The 15,095-nt window shown below is 53.0% G+C and overlaps 1 protein-coding gene across 1 annotated transcript; it reads left to right on the top strand.

Annotated features, from left to right (window-relative positions):
• The first annotated feature begins 1,073 nt into the window (after positions 1-1,073).
• On the top strand, positions 1,074-14,129 carry LOC115916038 (serine/threonine-protein kinase PAK 3-like). The gene is made up of 13 exons (XM_030969748.1): positions 1,074-1,080; positions 1,540-1,683; positions 6,339-6,452; positions 6,914-6,951; positions 7,360-7,659; positions 8,229-8,320; positions 9,151-9,199; positions 10,213-10,322; positions 11,081-11,198; positions 11,592-11,691; positions 12,109-12,305; positions 13,209-13,346; positions 13,808-14,129. Exons 1-13 carry the CDS (start codon positions 1,074-1,076, stop codon positions 13,895-13,897), a joined length of 1,497 nt encoding a protein of 498 aa, XP_030825608.1. The 3' UTR covers positions 13,898-14,129.
• The last annotated feature ends 966 nt before the right edge of the window (positions 14,130-15,095 follow it).

Genomic DNA, 15,095 nt, shown 5'->3' with positions numbered 1-15,095 from the left:
GAGAGGCATGCAGTACACCTGGAACTGACTGCCCCAGGGGTGGAAGCACAGTCCCACCATCTGCCATGGACTGATCCAAACTGCACTGGAAAAGGGTGAGGCTGCAGAGCACCTGCAGTACATTGATGACATCATTGTGTGGGAGAACACGGCAATGGAAGTGTTTGAGAAAGGAGAGAGGATCATCCAGATTCTGCTGGAAGCCAGCTTCACCATCAGGAAGAGCAAAATCAAGGGACCTGCCCAAAAAATCCAGTTCCTGGAGTAAAGTGGCAAGACGGACGGCATCAGATTCCCACTGATGTCATCAACAAGATCACAGCAATGTCTCCACCAACCAGCAAGATGGAAACATGAGCTTTCCAAGCCGCCATAGGTTTTTGGAGAATGCACATTCCTGAGTACAGTCAGATCATGAGCCCTCTCTAGCTGGTCACCCGTAAGAAGAACGAGTTCCACTGGGGCCCTGAACAGCAACAAGCTTTTGCCCAGATCAAGCAGGAAATCGCTCATGCTGTAGCCCTTGGCCCAGTCAGGACAGGACCAGAGGTGAAGAACATGCCCTACTCTGCAGTTGGAAACAATGGCTTGTCCTGGAGCCTTTGGCAGAAGGTGTCTGGAGAGACTTGAGGCCGACCAACTTCTAGAGCAGAAGTTACAGAAGATCTGAAGCCAGCTACACTCCCACAGAGAGGAAAATCTTGGCTGCCTATGAAGAAGTCCAGGCTGCCTCGGAGGTGATGTGTACAGAAGCACAACTCCTCCTGGCACCCCAACTACCGGTGCTGGGGTGGATGTTCAAAGGAAAGGTTCCCACCACCCACCATGCCACCAGTGCTACATGGAGCAAGTGGATTGCTCTCATCACACAGTGCGCCCGTATTGGAAACCTGAATCACTCTGGGATTTTGGCAATAATTACAAACTGTCTGGAAGGTGAAAACTTTGGCCTCATTGATGAAGAGGAACAAGAGTAAGTGACACGTGCTGAAGAAGCTCCTCCATATAACCAACTGCCACCACAGGAAACACGCTACGCTCTTTTCACTGACGGTTCCTGTCACATTGTAGGGATGAACGGTAAGTGGAAAGCAGCCGTATGGAGCCCCACACGACAGGTTGCACAAGATACCAAAGGAGAAGGTGGATCAAGTCAACTTGCTGAACTCAAAGCTGTTCAGCTGGCCCTGGACATTGCTGAGAGAGAGAAATGGCCAAAGCTCTACCTCTACACTGATTCATGGATGGTAGCCAATGCTCTTTGGGGCTGGCTGGAAAGGTGGAAAAAGGCCAATTGGCAGCATAGGGGAAAACCAATCTGGGCTGCTGATGAATGGAAAGACATTGCCACTCGGTTGGAGAAGCTACCTGTGAAAGTCCGCCATGTAGGTGCCCATGTCCCCAAGAGTTGGGCTAATAAGGAACACCAACACAACGAGCAGGTAGATCAGGCAGCAAAAATAGAGGTGTCAAAGATAGACTTAGATTGGCAACATAAGGGGGAGTTGTTCCTAGCTCAATGGGCCCATGATGCCTCAGGTCATCAGGGCAGACATGCCACCTATAAGTGGGCACGAGACCAAGGGGTGGATCTAACCATGGACAGTATTTCTCAGGTTATTCATGACTGTGAGACGTGTGCTGCCATCAAGCAGGCCAAGCGAGTGAAGCCCCTATGGTATGGTGGGCGGTGGTTCAAGTACAAGTATGGGGAGGCCTGGCAGATTGACACCATCACACTGCCCCAGACACGCCAGGGCAAGCGCTACGTGCTGACCATGGTGGAAGCCACCACTGGATGGTTGGAAACCTACCCTGTGTCTCATGCTACTGCCCGGAACACCATCCTGGGCCTTCAAAAGCAGGTCCTTTGGAGGCATGGTACCCCTGAGAGGATTGAGTCAGACAATGGGACCCATTTTAAGAATGGCCTTATCAACACCTGGGCCAGGGAACAGGGCATTGAATGGATATATCATATCCCCTACCAGGCACCAGCTGCCAGGAAAGTTGAATGGTGCAATGGACTGCTTAAGACTACCCTGAAGGCACTTGTGGGGCAGGGACTTTTAGAAATTGGGAAACGAACTTAGCAAAAGCCACCTGGATGGTCAACACCTGAGGGTCCATCAATCAAGCTGGTCCTGCCCAGTCTGAACCCCTGCACACAGTGGAGGGAGATAAAGTCCCTGTGGTACATATGAAAGGCATTTTAGGGAAGACTGTTTGGATTAATCCCACCTCAGGCAAAGACAAACCCATCAGTGGAATTGTTTTTGCTCAAGGACCTGGTTACATTTGGTGGGTAATGCAAAAAGATGGAGGAAAGCCGTTGTGTACCACAGGGAAACCTAGCCTTAAGTGAGAACTGTGGGTAAGGTTTCATTGTGAGGCAGATGGAAATAAGGTAAGGGGTGGATAATGTCCTGACTGCCAAGCAAGATGTATTCTAGTTGCCATCTGAATGGCAGTTGTCTTCTGTTTTCCTTATCTTTTCAACAACCAATCCTCCCTCAGGGGAGACATCTGTTGTTAAAAGGCTATTGAATGTCACTGCATGACTGATAAGAACTACAGCATCCCACTGGGAGATGCTGTGCCCAGAGGGAGGAGCCAAGCATTCCTACCCAGATATAATCTTGAGTTTCTGGAACACCAGCATGGCTTTCTCCACTGGATCCCCAGAGGAAACAGCAGCTGCCTCTTCCACTGGATATTCAGAGGAAGACTTCAGCCTTTCTACAGGATCACTGCTCCAACAGAACCACATCTGCTACTCCAGGAGGACTGCAGCCACATTTCCAATTGGACTGCTACCAACACCCTGAACAACAGGGTGTCAGGTTGTGTTCTCACTCTGTCAGTGTTGGTTGGATTTACTGCATTGTTTATTTTGTCCTTTTATTTTCTTCCCTAATAAAGAACTCATATCCCTGCTCCCATATATTTGCCTGAGAGCCCTCTTAATTTCAAATTCATAACAATTCGGAGGGAGGGGGTTTACATTTTCCATCTCAGGGGAGGCTCCTGCCTTTCTTAAGCAGACACCTGTCTTTCCAAACCAAGACAGGAATATTTTCCAAGGCTGGTCGTAAGGAAAACAGGAGCCTTTCAGCAGTTCCTGGGAGCAGACAGTATTGCTGATAAGCTTGGAAAGAGCAAAACCCAGGTGCTGTTTCCAAGGACAAGACCTAACAAGCATTTCTCAGATCACACTGCAGCCTGGAAAGGAGGAGGGGGCAATGCACCACCACACTGGGATCTCAGGGGTGCCCATGGCCTGGCTGATGTCAGGCACCCACCAAAGCCACTCTGTCCCTGCCCCCGCAGCTGCACAGGGCTGAGAAAATTTAACCAAGAGTTCCTGGGTTGGGATAAGACTGGGAGAGATCCCTCATCAACCACCAAAATGGGCATCACAGACCCAGCCTGGGCACAGGGAGAGAATTTATTACCAACCAAATCACAGCAGTACAAGGAGAGGGGAAAGACATTTCTCCAACACCTTCCCTCCACCCAGCAAGGGTCACCCAGAATGGGCATAACAAGGGCTCTGCCCAACGGGGGTCAGTGGGGATCATCCAATGTGGATCCTCCCATGGGAGATTATTGTATTGCACTAAAGATGGAGCTGGAACAGCGTATGAAGCTCTTCCCGCACTCGGGGCACTCGCAGAGCCTCTTCCGGAGTGGATGTAGCAGTGTGCCCTCGGGTCGGAGCTGTTGCTGAAGCTCTTCCCACACTCCCCACGCTGGTAGGGCTTTCCCCCGGTGGGGATCTTGCCATAATTATAGCGGGGGCAGCTCAGAGATGGAGCCGGGGAAGGTCGGGCTGGGGCAGCGCTGGGCTCTGGGCCCGGCCTGGGCGCCCCCCACGCGCCCCCTCCCCAAACAGTCCCGGCGGGGGTCGCAGGTGCAGGCCGGAGCAGGGCGGGCTCGGCAGCGCCGCGCGCTCTCATTGGCTGCGGGACGTTTTGGCTGTGTTTTGATTGGCTAAGGGGTTCCCGGGACGCTGCAGCCCCGGGCGGGGGGTTTTTTGGGAAGGGGGAACCTTGGGGCGCTGGGCAGGTGGGAGCTCAGGTGAGCCCAGCAATGCGTGCCCAGGTGCGCGGGATCTCAGCGGTGCCCGTGGCGAGCGGTGACGCTGGCCCGATGCCGGGCACCCCCAGAGCCGCTCTGTCCCTGCCCCCGCAGCCGCACGGGGACAGCAAATGGAACCGAGGGTTCCTGCGTGGGGACAAGGACGGGGAGAGATCCCTCAGCAAATCCGGCACGGGCACAACAGACCCGGCCTGGGCACAGGGAGGGAATTTATTCCCAACCAAATCACAGCAGCACAAGGAGAGGGGAAAGAAATCTCTCCAACACCTTCCCCCCACCCAACAGGGATCACCCAGAACAGGAGTCACCAGGGCTCTGCCCAACGGGGCTCACTGGGGATCATCCAGCGCGGATCCTCCCATGGGGGATGGAGCTGGAGCAGTGCACGAAGCCCTTCCCACACTCGGGACACTTGCAGGGCCTCTCCCTGGTGTGGAAGTGCTGGTGAGTGACGATCTCTGAATCCCACCTGAAGCTCTCTGACATTCCAAGCACTCCTAGGGCCGTTCCCCAGTGTGGATCTTGTGGTGCTTGCTGAGGTCGGAGGTCTCACTGAAGCTCTTCCCACATTCCCCACACTCACAGGACCTCTCCCCAGTGTGGATGTTCTGGTGTTCCATCAGGGTGGTGTCGCAGACATTTTTAATTTTATGGCTGAAACCCTTCCCACATTCCAAGCACTTGTGAGGCTTCTCCCTGCCATGAGGCTTCTCCACCAGCTCTGAGCTCTGGTTGCATCTCCGGCCACCTTCCTGGCACAGGGGGGCTCTTTCCTCCCTGCAGCTCCCTGGGCTGGGTTTGCAGCCCCTCCTCGTGAGGGATCTCTGGGGCTTTTCCTCCTCCTCCATCCGGCCACAGCTTGGGAATAAAAAATCCTGGTTTGGGGTAAACCAATGTGGAAGCGCCTTGGAGTAGAGGCTCCTCCTGGCCAAGTCCATCTCTGGAACTCAGCAGGAGTCTTGTGTCCATGAAAATCTCCACATATCAAGATTCAGCCCAATAGTTCCAGGGGTTCCCCCTTCCCCAGCGTTGTGCTTAGGGATGATCCAGCTTTTGGGGGTCCATGGGGTTTCTCCTTTCTCTGCTTTGAGATCCCAGGGGTCCAAGGGATCCCTCCTTTCCAGGCTCTCTCCAGTTCTCCAGCTCCTGCTCTCCCCACTTGGGGTCCCAGGGGTTTTGGGGCATCCTTGGTTCTCCCTTCTGATGCTCTACTTTGAGATCCCATGTAACCCATAGGTTTCTCTGCTTTGCAACGGTCCTCTTGGTCCCTTCTTTTTGCGGGTCTCCCAGATCTGGGATTGCTCTTTACTTTCTCTCCCACTCTGGAGGTACCTAGGGGTTCCCCTCCCTGGGGTCCCCAGGACCAATGTCCTCCCCTGCCCATACTGGGCAATGGCCACGTGGGCCCCCAAAGATCCTCCCAAGGGGCTCAGCTTTGGGTTCCTGCAAGATCCAAACCTACACACACAGAGAAAAAAACCTCCCAGGGACACCAGATGATATTTGGGGTCAATTCCACAATCTGCAAGCTCCAAACACATCCCAGTAAAAAACCCTCTCAGGGACCCCCCCGATAGATTTGGGATGAGCTCCCCCTCCCCACTCACCTGCAGGACGAGGTGGGGGCGATGGTCCCGTGGCTGCGGCCACAGGGGGCACTGGAACCTCCTGTTCCTCCTGTTCCTGCTCCTGCTCCTCCTCTTCCTACTCCTCCTTTTCCTCTCTCCCTCTCCTCCTCCTTCCTAATCCCACCTCCTCCCCCGTTCCTGCCGTCTGTGTATTTAGAGTGAAGAACCTTGCTTGTTTTTAGAACTAGAACAAAGATCCCAGATGGAACAAGGCTTGCTGCTTTTAGTCAGAAGTATCAGTGACTAAAGGTCACATTTCCTTTGGTTTGGTGCCGTCCTTGTTCCTCCTCAGTCTTCAGGCTGGGCTATGGGGTGTCCTTGTTTGCTGCATTTTCCGAGTTCCTCTTGCATCCTTTGGGCCATAGGCTGTGCCCTGGGAGGTTCTTTGTGCTCCTTTGTGACACAGGAGAACCTTCCAGGCGGTTTCTGCGCGAGCTGCTGCTGGGATGTCACAGGAACAGCGCCACGTCCCCGTGGTGTTCCCGTTGCTGTGGGACACGGAGGCCTCAGTGCCCAGAGTGGCTCTGGGCTCGTTGCCGCAGGATCCTCCTGCCCGAGGCATTCTCAGCAGCCAGCCCAGCCCTGACGGGTGTCCTTCTGTGCTTGCAGGGCTACAGGCTGCAGACGTGTGCAGCGCAGCCAAAATGATCCAGCACGTGGCTGCTGCAGTTTGCACTCTGTACACTGTGGCTTATTCGGGGTACTTCTTAACCCACTTGGCACGTAAGTCGAGGTTTTCCCTCGGTGCAGCATCTGTGGCTTTGGGCTTGCTGTGTGCTTTCTGTTCTTCCTCTGGAGCTGAGTTGGCTTTGGAACCAAATTGCCATGAAGGCACCATTGCTTTGGGAGAGCTCCTGCCTGCAGCTGCAGCTGAAAAAGGGGGTGTCTGCAGCCAGCGGGGCATGCACAGCATCTGCAATGAGCCCTGGGGGGTTCTGTTCCCTCAAGCAGGGAGTCTGTGCCAGCAGAGCCTGGAACTCCCGCGTTTGCTGCTCCAGCCAAGAACTGACCCAGCCCAGTATTTTGTGCTGTTCTCTTGCTTGCTGTGGGAAGGGACTGTGGCTCCTGGAAGGATGCTGTGAAAGCAAAATGCTCTCTTGGGGTTGCCTTGCTCCGTGGCATTTCCCACCACAGGCAGTTTTTCTCCTGACAGCATCTGGTTCATGTTCCCTCTCCCATTTCAGGGCACCTCATGTCTGGATTCCGAGCAGCTCCTCCTTCGGTGAGTGGGAAAGGAACCTTTGGTGTTTGGAATTGTGCAGCAAGTTGTGAGCTCGGCATGTGGCAGCCGAGTGCCAGCCTGGGAGGGTGAAGGAAAGTTCCTGTCAGTGTCTTTGCAGCAGCAGCAGCAGCAGCAAAAAGGAATTCCCAGCAGTTTTCTCCTTTTCTGCTGAAGAGCTTTTGAAGAGCTGCAGGTCTGGTTTTGCAGGCACAGGATTGCTTGCTGGCTTTAGCCATGGTGGAATATCAAATTCCCAACAATAAGTGGCAATGTTGACTTTAGCCCATTGTTAGTTGGAACAGCTCCAAACCCAATTTCTGCTTAGTGCAGCTGGATGTGCAGCTGAGGATAAATAAGGTGATAACTGAGATAGAACTTCCCGTCCCTCACGCTGCCGTCTGTCCACAGGGCACAAAAGCAGCACCAGCACCTCCTGGGGCTCCCTCTGCTTCCAAAGAGGAGGCCAAAGAGGAGGAAGACAGCAGTGAGCTTTCCGCTGCTCTGGCGGACGATGGTGAACTTCCCTCAGTGCCGGGAGATGACAGTGAACTTCCCGCTGCTCTGGGAGACGAGGGCGAACATCCCGCGGTGTGGGAATGCAACGGCGAGGCTCCCGCGGGGTGGGACAAGGACAGGGGACATCTCCCGGCGTGGGACGAGGACGGTGGATGTCCCCTGGTGTGGGACCAGAATGGTCAAGCTCCCATGGTGTGGGATGAGGATGGAGGACATCTCCCAGTGTGGGATGAGGATGGAGGACATCTCCGAGTGGATGAGATGAGACATTCCCATCTCCCATCTTAATCATCCTGTGTCTTGGGAAGAGGAGAGTGAACATCTCCCAGCATGGGAAGTGGACAGCGAACATCCCCTGGCTTGGAAAGATGATGGCGAACCTGCAGCATTTTGGGAAGAGGATGGAGAAGCTGCAGCATTTTGGGAAGAGGATGGAGAACATCCCTCTGCTTGGGAAGAGGACAATGAACCTCCCTCCGCTGTGGGAATCCTGGGCTGAACATTCTGACAGCAGCACAGCCCTGCAGCCAGAGGGGAGAGGGGAGTGGTGCCTGATGCAGCTGAGTAAGTCTGCTCTGTTCCTGGGTGCCCGAGCAGGTGCTGTGTGTGTGTCTCGGCATCAGCTGCAGCCAGTGTTGCTCTGCAGCTGAATGTCACAGAGCCATTTATTGTCCTTCCCCAGCTGACACCAAGGGGCTCACGGCCCCAGGGAGCGGGGCTGGCTCTGGCTCTGCTGGCAAGGCGGGCTCTCACTCTGGGAGGGAGCGTCTTCCACATGGTTTCTTTCAGGGAACGCCGTGAGCGAGGCGGAGCCTGCCGAGAAATACCTGGAAGTGGAGCAGATTGGCCAAGGGTAAGTGCACGGCAGCGACTTCTGCACAAGCAGGGCCGGGTGTTGTGCTGGTGCAGGATCAAGTGAGAAGTCAGGAGAGCTCCAAGCACCTTCAGACACTGGGCTACCATCCTGCTGTCTCTCAGTCCTGATCAGAATTGATAACTGTGGTCAGAAGGCGCCATCAAAGGCCCCTGAGGCTGGCAGTGTCCTGCCTGCAGCAAGGAGCAGGACCTGGAAGATCTTCTGTCCCTGGAACTGGATTGCCTAAAAGAGCAACTCACCATCTGGTGACTGTCAGAAAACAGTTCTCAAGAAGATTTCTTTCAAATATTTTCCTTCAAAAAATATCCACTGGTCAGGATTATCAACCTAATGGTTTAGAAACAGAAACCAGAGATGAACTAATAAGCGCTCTATTCTAGCACAGGTAGCAGACCCCATCCATTCAGTAACAGACACAGAGCTGATGCACTCTGGGGGAAAATGCATCAGCAGCCTGATGGCAGGGCCCTTGTGGAACCTGCAGGTCTTAGGCAGGAAATGGAAAAGGATGAAATGCATTCTTTTCCAGTTCTTTAGACACCCATTTCTCCTCCTAGCTTTGGAACTAAAGTAATTCAGTGTGGACATTTGGGATTTGCTCCAGCCCAATTCCTTCGTGTTGGGTCTCAGTTTTCTCTTGCACACCTTGCATGGCAGAGGGCTGGTGGCTGCTGGGCTGTGGTTGGAAGGGTCGATGCACCCAGGTGTTTGTGAACGCTGCAGGCAGCAGAGATCTCCTGTCTGGGCTGGCTTTCACTGCCAGGGCCTAAAGCGCTGCTTCTTTCTTCTCTCTGTTTTGTCTCCAGGGCTTTCGGAACCGTTTATAAAGGACTCGACAGGGCCACTGGAGGAGAGGTCAGTGCCAACACGCCCAGCACGGCTGGCAGCTCTCCAGGGCTTTCCCCTCTGCTGGGAGCTGTGGCTGCAGCTTTGGGGGCCAGCAGAGCTTTCCTGCCCAGGCTGCTCCTCTGAAGGCAGAGCAGTGTCAGCCTGCAGAGCACAGCTGGGACAGACTTGGTCCTTCTGAAGTGCCCAAGGAATGCAAGGAGGGCAGCGATGTCTGTCAGAGCAGGACGCCCTGGCTTGGTCTTCATATCTAAAAGTGTGAATGCATCAGCTGCTGGAGACTGAGGCCCAATTTATCTTCATCCCAGCCTCAGACAGGAACATTATTTAGCAGTTTTTCCATCCTGCCTTTCATTTTCAAAGGGTACCTCAAGGCCTAATTAGGGAGAGATCCTGCTTGGGCTCAATTTGGGGTTTTAGTCCTACTTCAGCTGTTCACAGAGAGAGAGGGAGAGAAATGAGAAGATGGATGTCCAGAGCAAAGCTCTCTCCTAAACCCTGCAGTTGTGTTTGGGTCTGGTGTCAGTGACAGCCTGTGACAGGGATCACCTGAGCAATGGGTGTGTGTGTCTGCTTTGTTGTGCAATCCCAAACAGAGCAGTTGGATCTGAAATCATGACCAAATCCCATAGAATTGCTAAAGGGTTCCCAGCTGTTTTGCTCTGTTTTCACAGAACCAGAATTACCTCCTGCTTGCAAAATGGGTTTGAATAATAATAGAAGTGTTGAGGCATTTGAGAAGACTGTAGGTGCAGAGAATGTTGTTAGAGCTTTGAGGCTGACAGCTGAGGGACCATTTCTGCAGAGCTTGCAAGGCCAAATGTCTCTGGCCATGTGTCCTGTAAGCAGCCCCCAGCTGGCAGAGCAATGGGCTGTAGGAATGGCCCTTGCTGAGCTCTGGTGTCCCATCCCAAGGCAGTTTGGCACAGCCCGGCTCTGTCGCTCCAAAAAGACTCGCTCTGTGTTTGCTGTGGCCTCCTGGCACAGACTCCTGCAGTTAAAGGGCTGCAATGTCCCTTCAGGTGGCCATAAAGAAAATGAGTCTCAGAGGGCAGAACAGGGAACGAGCTGTGAATGAGATCCTGCTCCTGAAGGACAAGAAGAACCCCAACATTGTCAACTCTTTGGACAGGTGAGTGCTTCAGCTCTTATCCCGTGCCCGGGCCCTGCGTTAACCTTTCCTGGCATCCGGAGTCTGTAGCCTGTTTTGAAAATGCCTGACCCAGCCACATCTTCCCAAAACAACAGCCTGGCAGTTCACCCCCTCCATGTGCTTTTGTTGCTTTGCTTTGGCTTTTCCTTCAAGTTGCTCCCCATTTGCTGTGTCTCCCAACAAGTGCTGATAAACCACAGCAGAAATTATTTCCCTTGGCTTCTTCTTCCCAGCCCTTTTCCATTGCTACAGTTGCCAGGAAGATCGGGTTCTTGTTTCCAGAAATGCCTCATTTGCCCATTTTTCACTGGCCTTGCCTGTTTCTGAAGGGACTTTCTGAAAGGTTTTCTGACTGCTTTTGTCCCAAGTGCTGCATGGCCTCCTGCCCTGGATAACCCTGGGAGTTGTGTTGCCTTGTTCTGGAGGCAATGGTGGAACTGATGAGTTCAGAAGCTGAACCAGCTGGGGCCAAGGGTTGTGGTTCCACATTGATCTGGGCTGTTGCTAAACTGCATTTTTCACCTGCTTGCCATCTAAGCCTTCACCTTTCACACAGGTGTCTCCTTCTCCTTTAGACTGTGCAGATTCCAAGGGCTGTGCAGCCTGGCAGGAATGTCTCTCCATCTAATTCTGTCCTCACTGACAAGTGACCTGGAAACAAAACTCCACTCCAGGCTTTTCCATGGGGGAATTGAGCACTGCACATTCATCTCCATGCCATTGTTTTCCTCTTCCAGCTTCCTTGTTGATGGAGATCTCTGGCTGGTGATGGAATACATGGATGGAGGAACTTTGCGGGACGTTGTCAGACAGACACGCATGGCTGAAGGAGAGATGGCAGCTGTCAGTCGGGAGGTGAGGGATCCTGCTTGGCACTCCCATGGCTGGGACACGATGGTCCTTCCAAACAGGCCAGGAGAACAGGAGTGGCTCCATGCTCAGGGCTTTGTTTCTGTGTTGTTTTTATGAGCTGGAGAAGAAAGAGCCTCTGCAATGAACAGCCTGCCAGCATCACTGCACTTCTGCTCTGTTCTTGTTCTCTCTCCTGCTGCTGTGGTACTCTCTGTCTGGTTTGGATTTGATTTGCTGTTCTCAGCTTTGCCTTGAACCGTTTGCCTGGAGCTTGTGTGCACTGCACTCCTGGCCTGTCCCAGCAAAGCTGCTGCTGGCACAATTCTGAACTGTCCTTTCTTGTGTGATATATTCCGGCCATTGGTTTTTGCCCTCGTGTTTCTTGTTCTCTCTCAGTGTCTGCAGGGCCTGGATTTCCTCCATTCCAACCGGGTGATGCACAGGGATCTGAAGAGCTCCAACATCCTGCTGGGCATGGACGGCTCTGTCAGGCTGGGTGGGTGTTCCTGGCCAGGCACGGCGCTCCCGGGCTGCGGGTGTGGGGCTGCTTCCCAGTGAGGCCAGAGCCCCACAAGGGCTGCTGGGGGCACTGCCCGGCCCCTGCTGCCAGCTGAGAGCGGCTGCCCCTGCACAGAGCTCAGCAGAGGAGCAGGGTGCCAGCAGTGCCTTTGCTCTGGCTGTGGCCCTGCCAGAGGGGCAGCAGTGGGAATCTAAAGCTCCAAGGGAATCAGTAAAAGCCACTGCATGAAAGCTGAGGGTTTCTTGAAGGGTCCAGTTCCATCTTTCCTTGGCTACAGCCCTGAGGACTTTTCCAGCTGACTTCACTACTGCACTCTCAGACTGAGCGTGGGGAATCTTTGTGCTTGGTTTCCTCATTCCAGCTGCCTTTGACAGGGTTTGTTTCTGTCCTCAGCTGATTTTGGCCTCTGCGCTCAGCTCAGCCCTGAGCAGGACCAGTGCAGCTCCATGGTGGGCACTGCTCACTGGATGGCCCCAGAAGTTGTGAGCAGATCTCCTTATGGCCCCAAGGTGGACATCTGGTCCTTTGGGATTGTGACCATCGAGATGGTGGAAGGAGAACCTCCTTACTTCAGGGAAACGGCGGCCATGGTAAGAGGCAAATTCTCCAGTGGCTGCAGAGGCTGTGAGCACAGGGGGACCCTGCACTGGGAGCAGCAGCTGGAGGTTTCTGCACATGGGAAGGGAATTCCCAGAGGACTCCAGCCTCAACACAGACGAATATTCTGCAATCTCCAGCAACAATTTGCTTTGGGATTTATGTTGTTGCAGCTCTTCTGGCTGTGAGGATGACCTGAAAATGTGAAGCAAGTGCATCAGCTCTAATGTTGCATGAAAACCCCAAACCATCCCCAAATCCCACCCCCAAACCCAACAAGTTTTCTGCAGGAGTTTCTAAAAGAGGTTTTGCAAGATGATCTCCCCTGATTCTTCTCACTGGGAAACTTGTCGAAAACCTGAAGATGATTGTTTAACATCCCCATAGTCTAACATATTTCTTTCCTAGTCCAAGCTACTTTCTCTGTGTCACCAAGCCTGAGTTTTCAGCATCAGAAACCTCCTGTTTCTTGCCTGGCAGTTTCTGGGATGGGGCATCAGGAATGCATTTACTTGAGTGTCAGTGGCACTGCAGAGATGCACTTGATGTAAGAATCCTCTGAAATAACACAGGCAGACCACACTGACTCTGGAAAATGGCCTGTAAAGCTGGTGTCCATATTTGGAGAAGCAAAATGTGCTATTTCTGATGGAGGTTCCTACTAACAGAGTCAGCCAATGAAACTGGCTCTCAAGGCGAGATCATTTGGATGTTGCAGTGGCTGTGGCAGCCCCAGGGTTTGGGGTTTTTTGGTTGGCATAGCAAAATGAGCTGTGAGCAGCATCTGTGGCAGGGAGGAAAGTGCCCCTGGAGCTGGGGCTGAGGCCCCGGGGTGGATGTGAGCCCGTGTGGGTGTGAAGGAAGCTGGCAGAGCGCTGAGTTTGCTTTCCCTGCAGGCTCGCGCTCTGATCCGGCAGAACGGGACCCCGCAGCTGCAGGAGCCCCGGCGCCTGTCGGCTCTGCTGCGGGACTGCCTCGAGTGCAGCCTGGAGCCGGACGAGGAGCGGCGCTGGGCTGCCCAGGAGCTGCTGCAGGTGAGTGCCAAGGGCTGCAGGGCAAGCAGCAGCGCCAGGGAGGGGTTTTCTTGTGGGGCCCCCTCCGACAGTCTCCAGTCTCGCTGCGTTCCACACGCAGAGCAAGCAGAATCCTCGCCTGCTGGGGCTTGGCAGGCTCCTTTCGAGCTCCTCTGGACCTGGTGCCCCACAGCGAGCAGGGACATCTTCAAGCAGCTCAGGGGGCTCAGAGCCCTGCCTGACCTGAGCTTGGATGTTTCCAGGGAGGAGGCACCTCCCACATCTCTGGGCACCTTCTGTCAGTGTTTCCCCACTCTCCTGGTTAAAAAATTCTTCCTTAGATCTAATCTGAGCCTGCTTCCCTCTCCTTTCCCTATCCTGAGTTTCAAACCATTTCCCTTTGTCCTGTTGCAACAGAGCCTGTGAGGAACTTGACTCTGGAAAGTAACAGTTCATTTCTTTCCTTTTTATCCTTTGGGCAGCACCCATTTTTATCATCAGCCAAGCCTCTCTCCAGCCTGACACCTCTGATCACTGCAGCGAAGCAACTGAGGGAGCAGCAGAGGAGATGAAGCACTTGAGGACAGCTTTCAGTTACAGTAGTCAGGACAACTAGTTAGTTATGGTAGTTAGCACTGCTACTTTGTTATGGTAGTTAGCACTGGTAGTTAGTTAAGGTAGCTAGGACAGCCTGTTTGTTATGGCAGTTTTTGGAATAAAAACTCTCTTAAACCTCAACTGCCTTGACGTGTCCCTTCCTTGTCCCGCTGTGACTCAGCTGCCCGGAGCAATGGGAGGGGAGAGCGGGCCCAGCCTGGCCCAGAGCTGAGCCCCAGCAGAGCCCTGGCAGAGCCCAGAGCAGCCTCGGCACCTGCAGAGTCAGCCTGGAAGGAGGCGCTTGGAGCCTTCTCGGCTGCCCCCGGCTCTTGGTTACAAACTGTGTGTGCTGGAAAATGCCACCGGCTCTGCAGGAGGGCAGAAGGGGCCCGGGGAAGGCCCAAGTGCTCCATGCAAGGGAAAAACCTGCCCTGGGTTTGTTATAAATAACTAGGTAGTGTTGGCTTTTGCTATTATGTATTGACTTCTGCAAATTATTCTTAATCACAACGATTTTGATACAGTACAGTTTGTAATCACTTTTAGCTGCTTTTGCTATAGTATAATTTGTCAGCTTTTTGTGGCCAATGCCCTGGCCCCTGTGTAGCTCATATCCTCAGAACATCATTTATGGATGATATTTTAGTTTGTGGACAGTGTGAAAAACATACATTGTAGTTTTGGCTTTCGCAAAATATTAAAGTGGATGCCATGTGTTGTGCATTATAATGTTAACTTTTGCAGAAGTAGCTGTAGTTGTGAAATAATAACTAATGCTTTTATTTTTGTAACTAACTGACAATAATAACTCAGAGATATTTGTGAAATAGCTAATGTTCATTTAAAGTACTTGTGGAAATAGCTAAAACCGTCTGCATGGTCAGATAACATTGAAGGAAGGGATGTGATGAGGACCCCTGCCACTGACCCTTCCACTGTCAATAACTGTCACCTGCTGAAACCACAGAACAGGGGCCCTTGTGAGGAGTGACACACAGCCCTCAAAACAACAATCCACGATTCCTGCATGTACTCTAAAAAGGCGAGTTGGGGGTCAAACCAACCTAAAGAATTCCTGGAACATGTAAACGAGTTCAAAGAAATGTTTGAATATGTATAATCATTATGAATATGTATTTGACCAATGTAGGGGAAAAAGGAGATGAGTTGCTG

This window comes from Camarhynchus parvulus, unplaced genomic scaffold (assembly GCF_901933205.1).
Source record: "Camarhynchus parvulus unplaced genomic scaffold, STF_HiC, whole genome shotgun sequence".
NCBI classification, from domain to species: Eukaryota; Metazoa; Chordata; class Aves; order Passeriformes; family Thraupidae; genus Camarhynchus; species Camarhynchus parvulus.
Note: the sequence above shows the minus strand (reverse complement) of the source record. Positions and strands in the feature narration are given on the sequence as shown.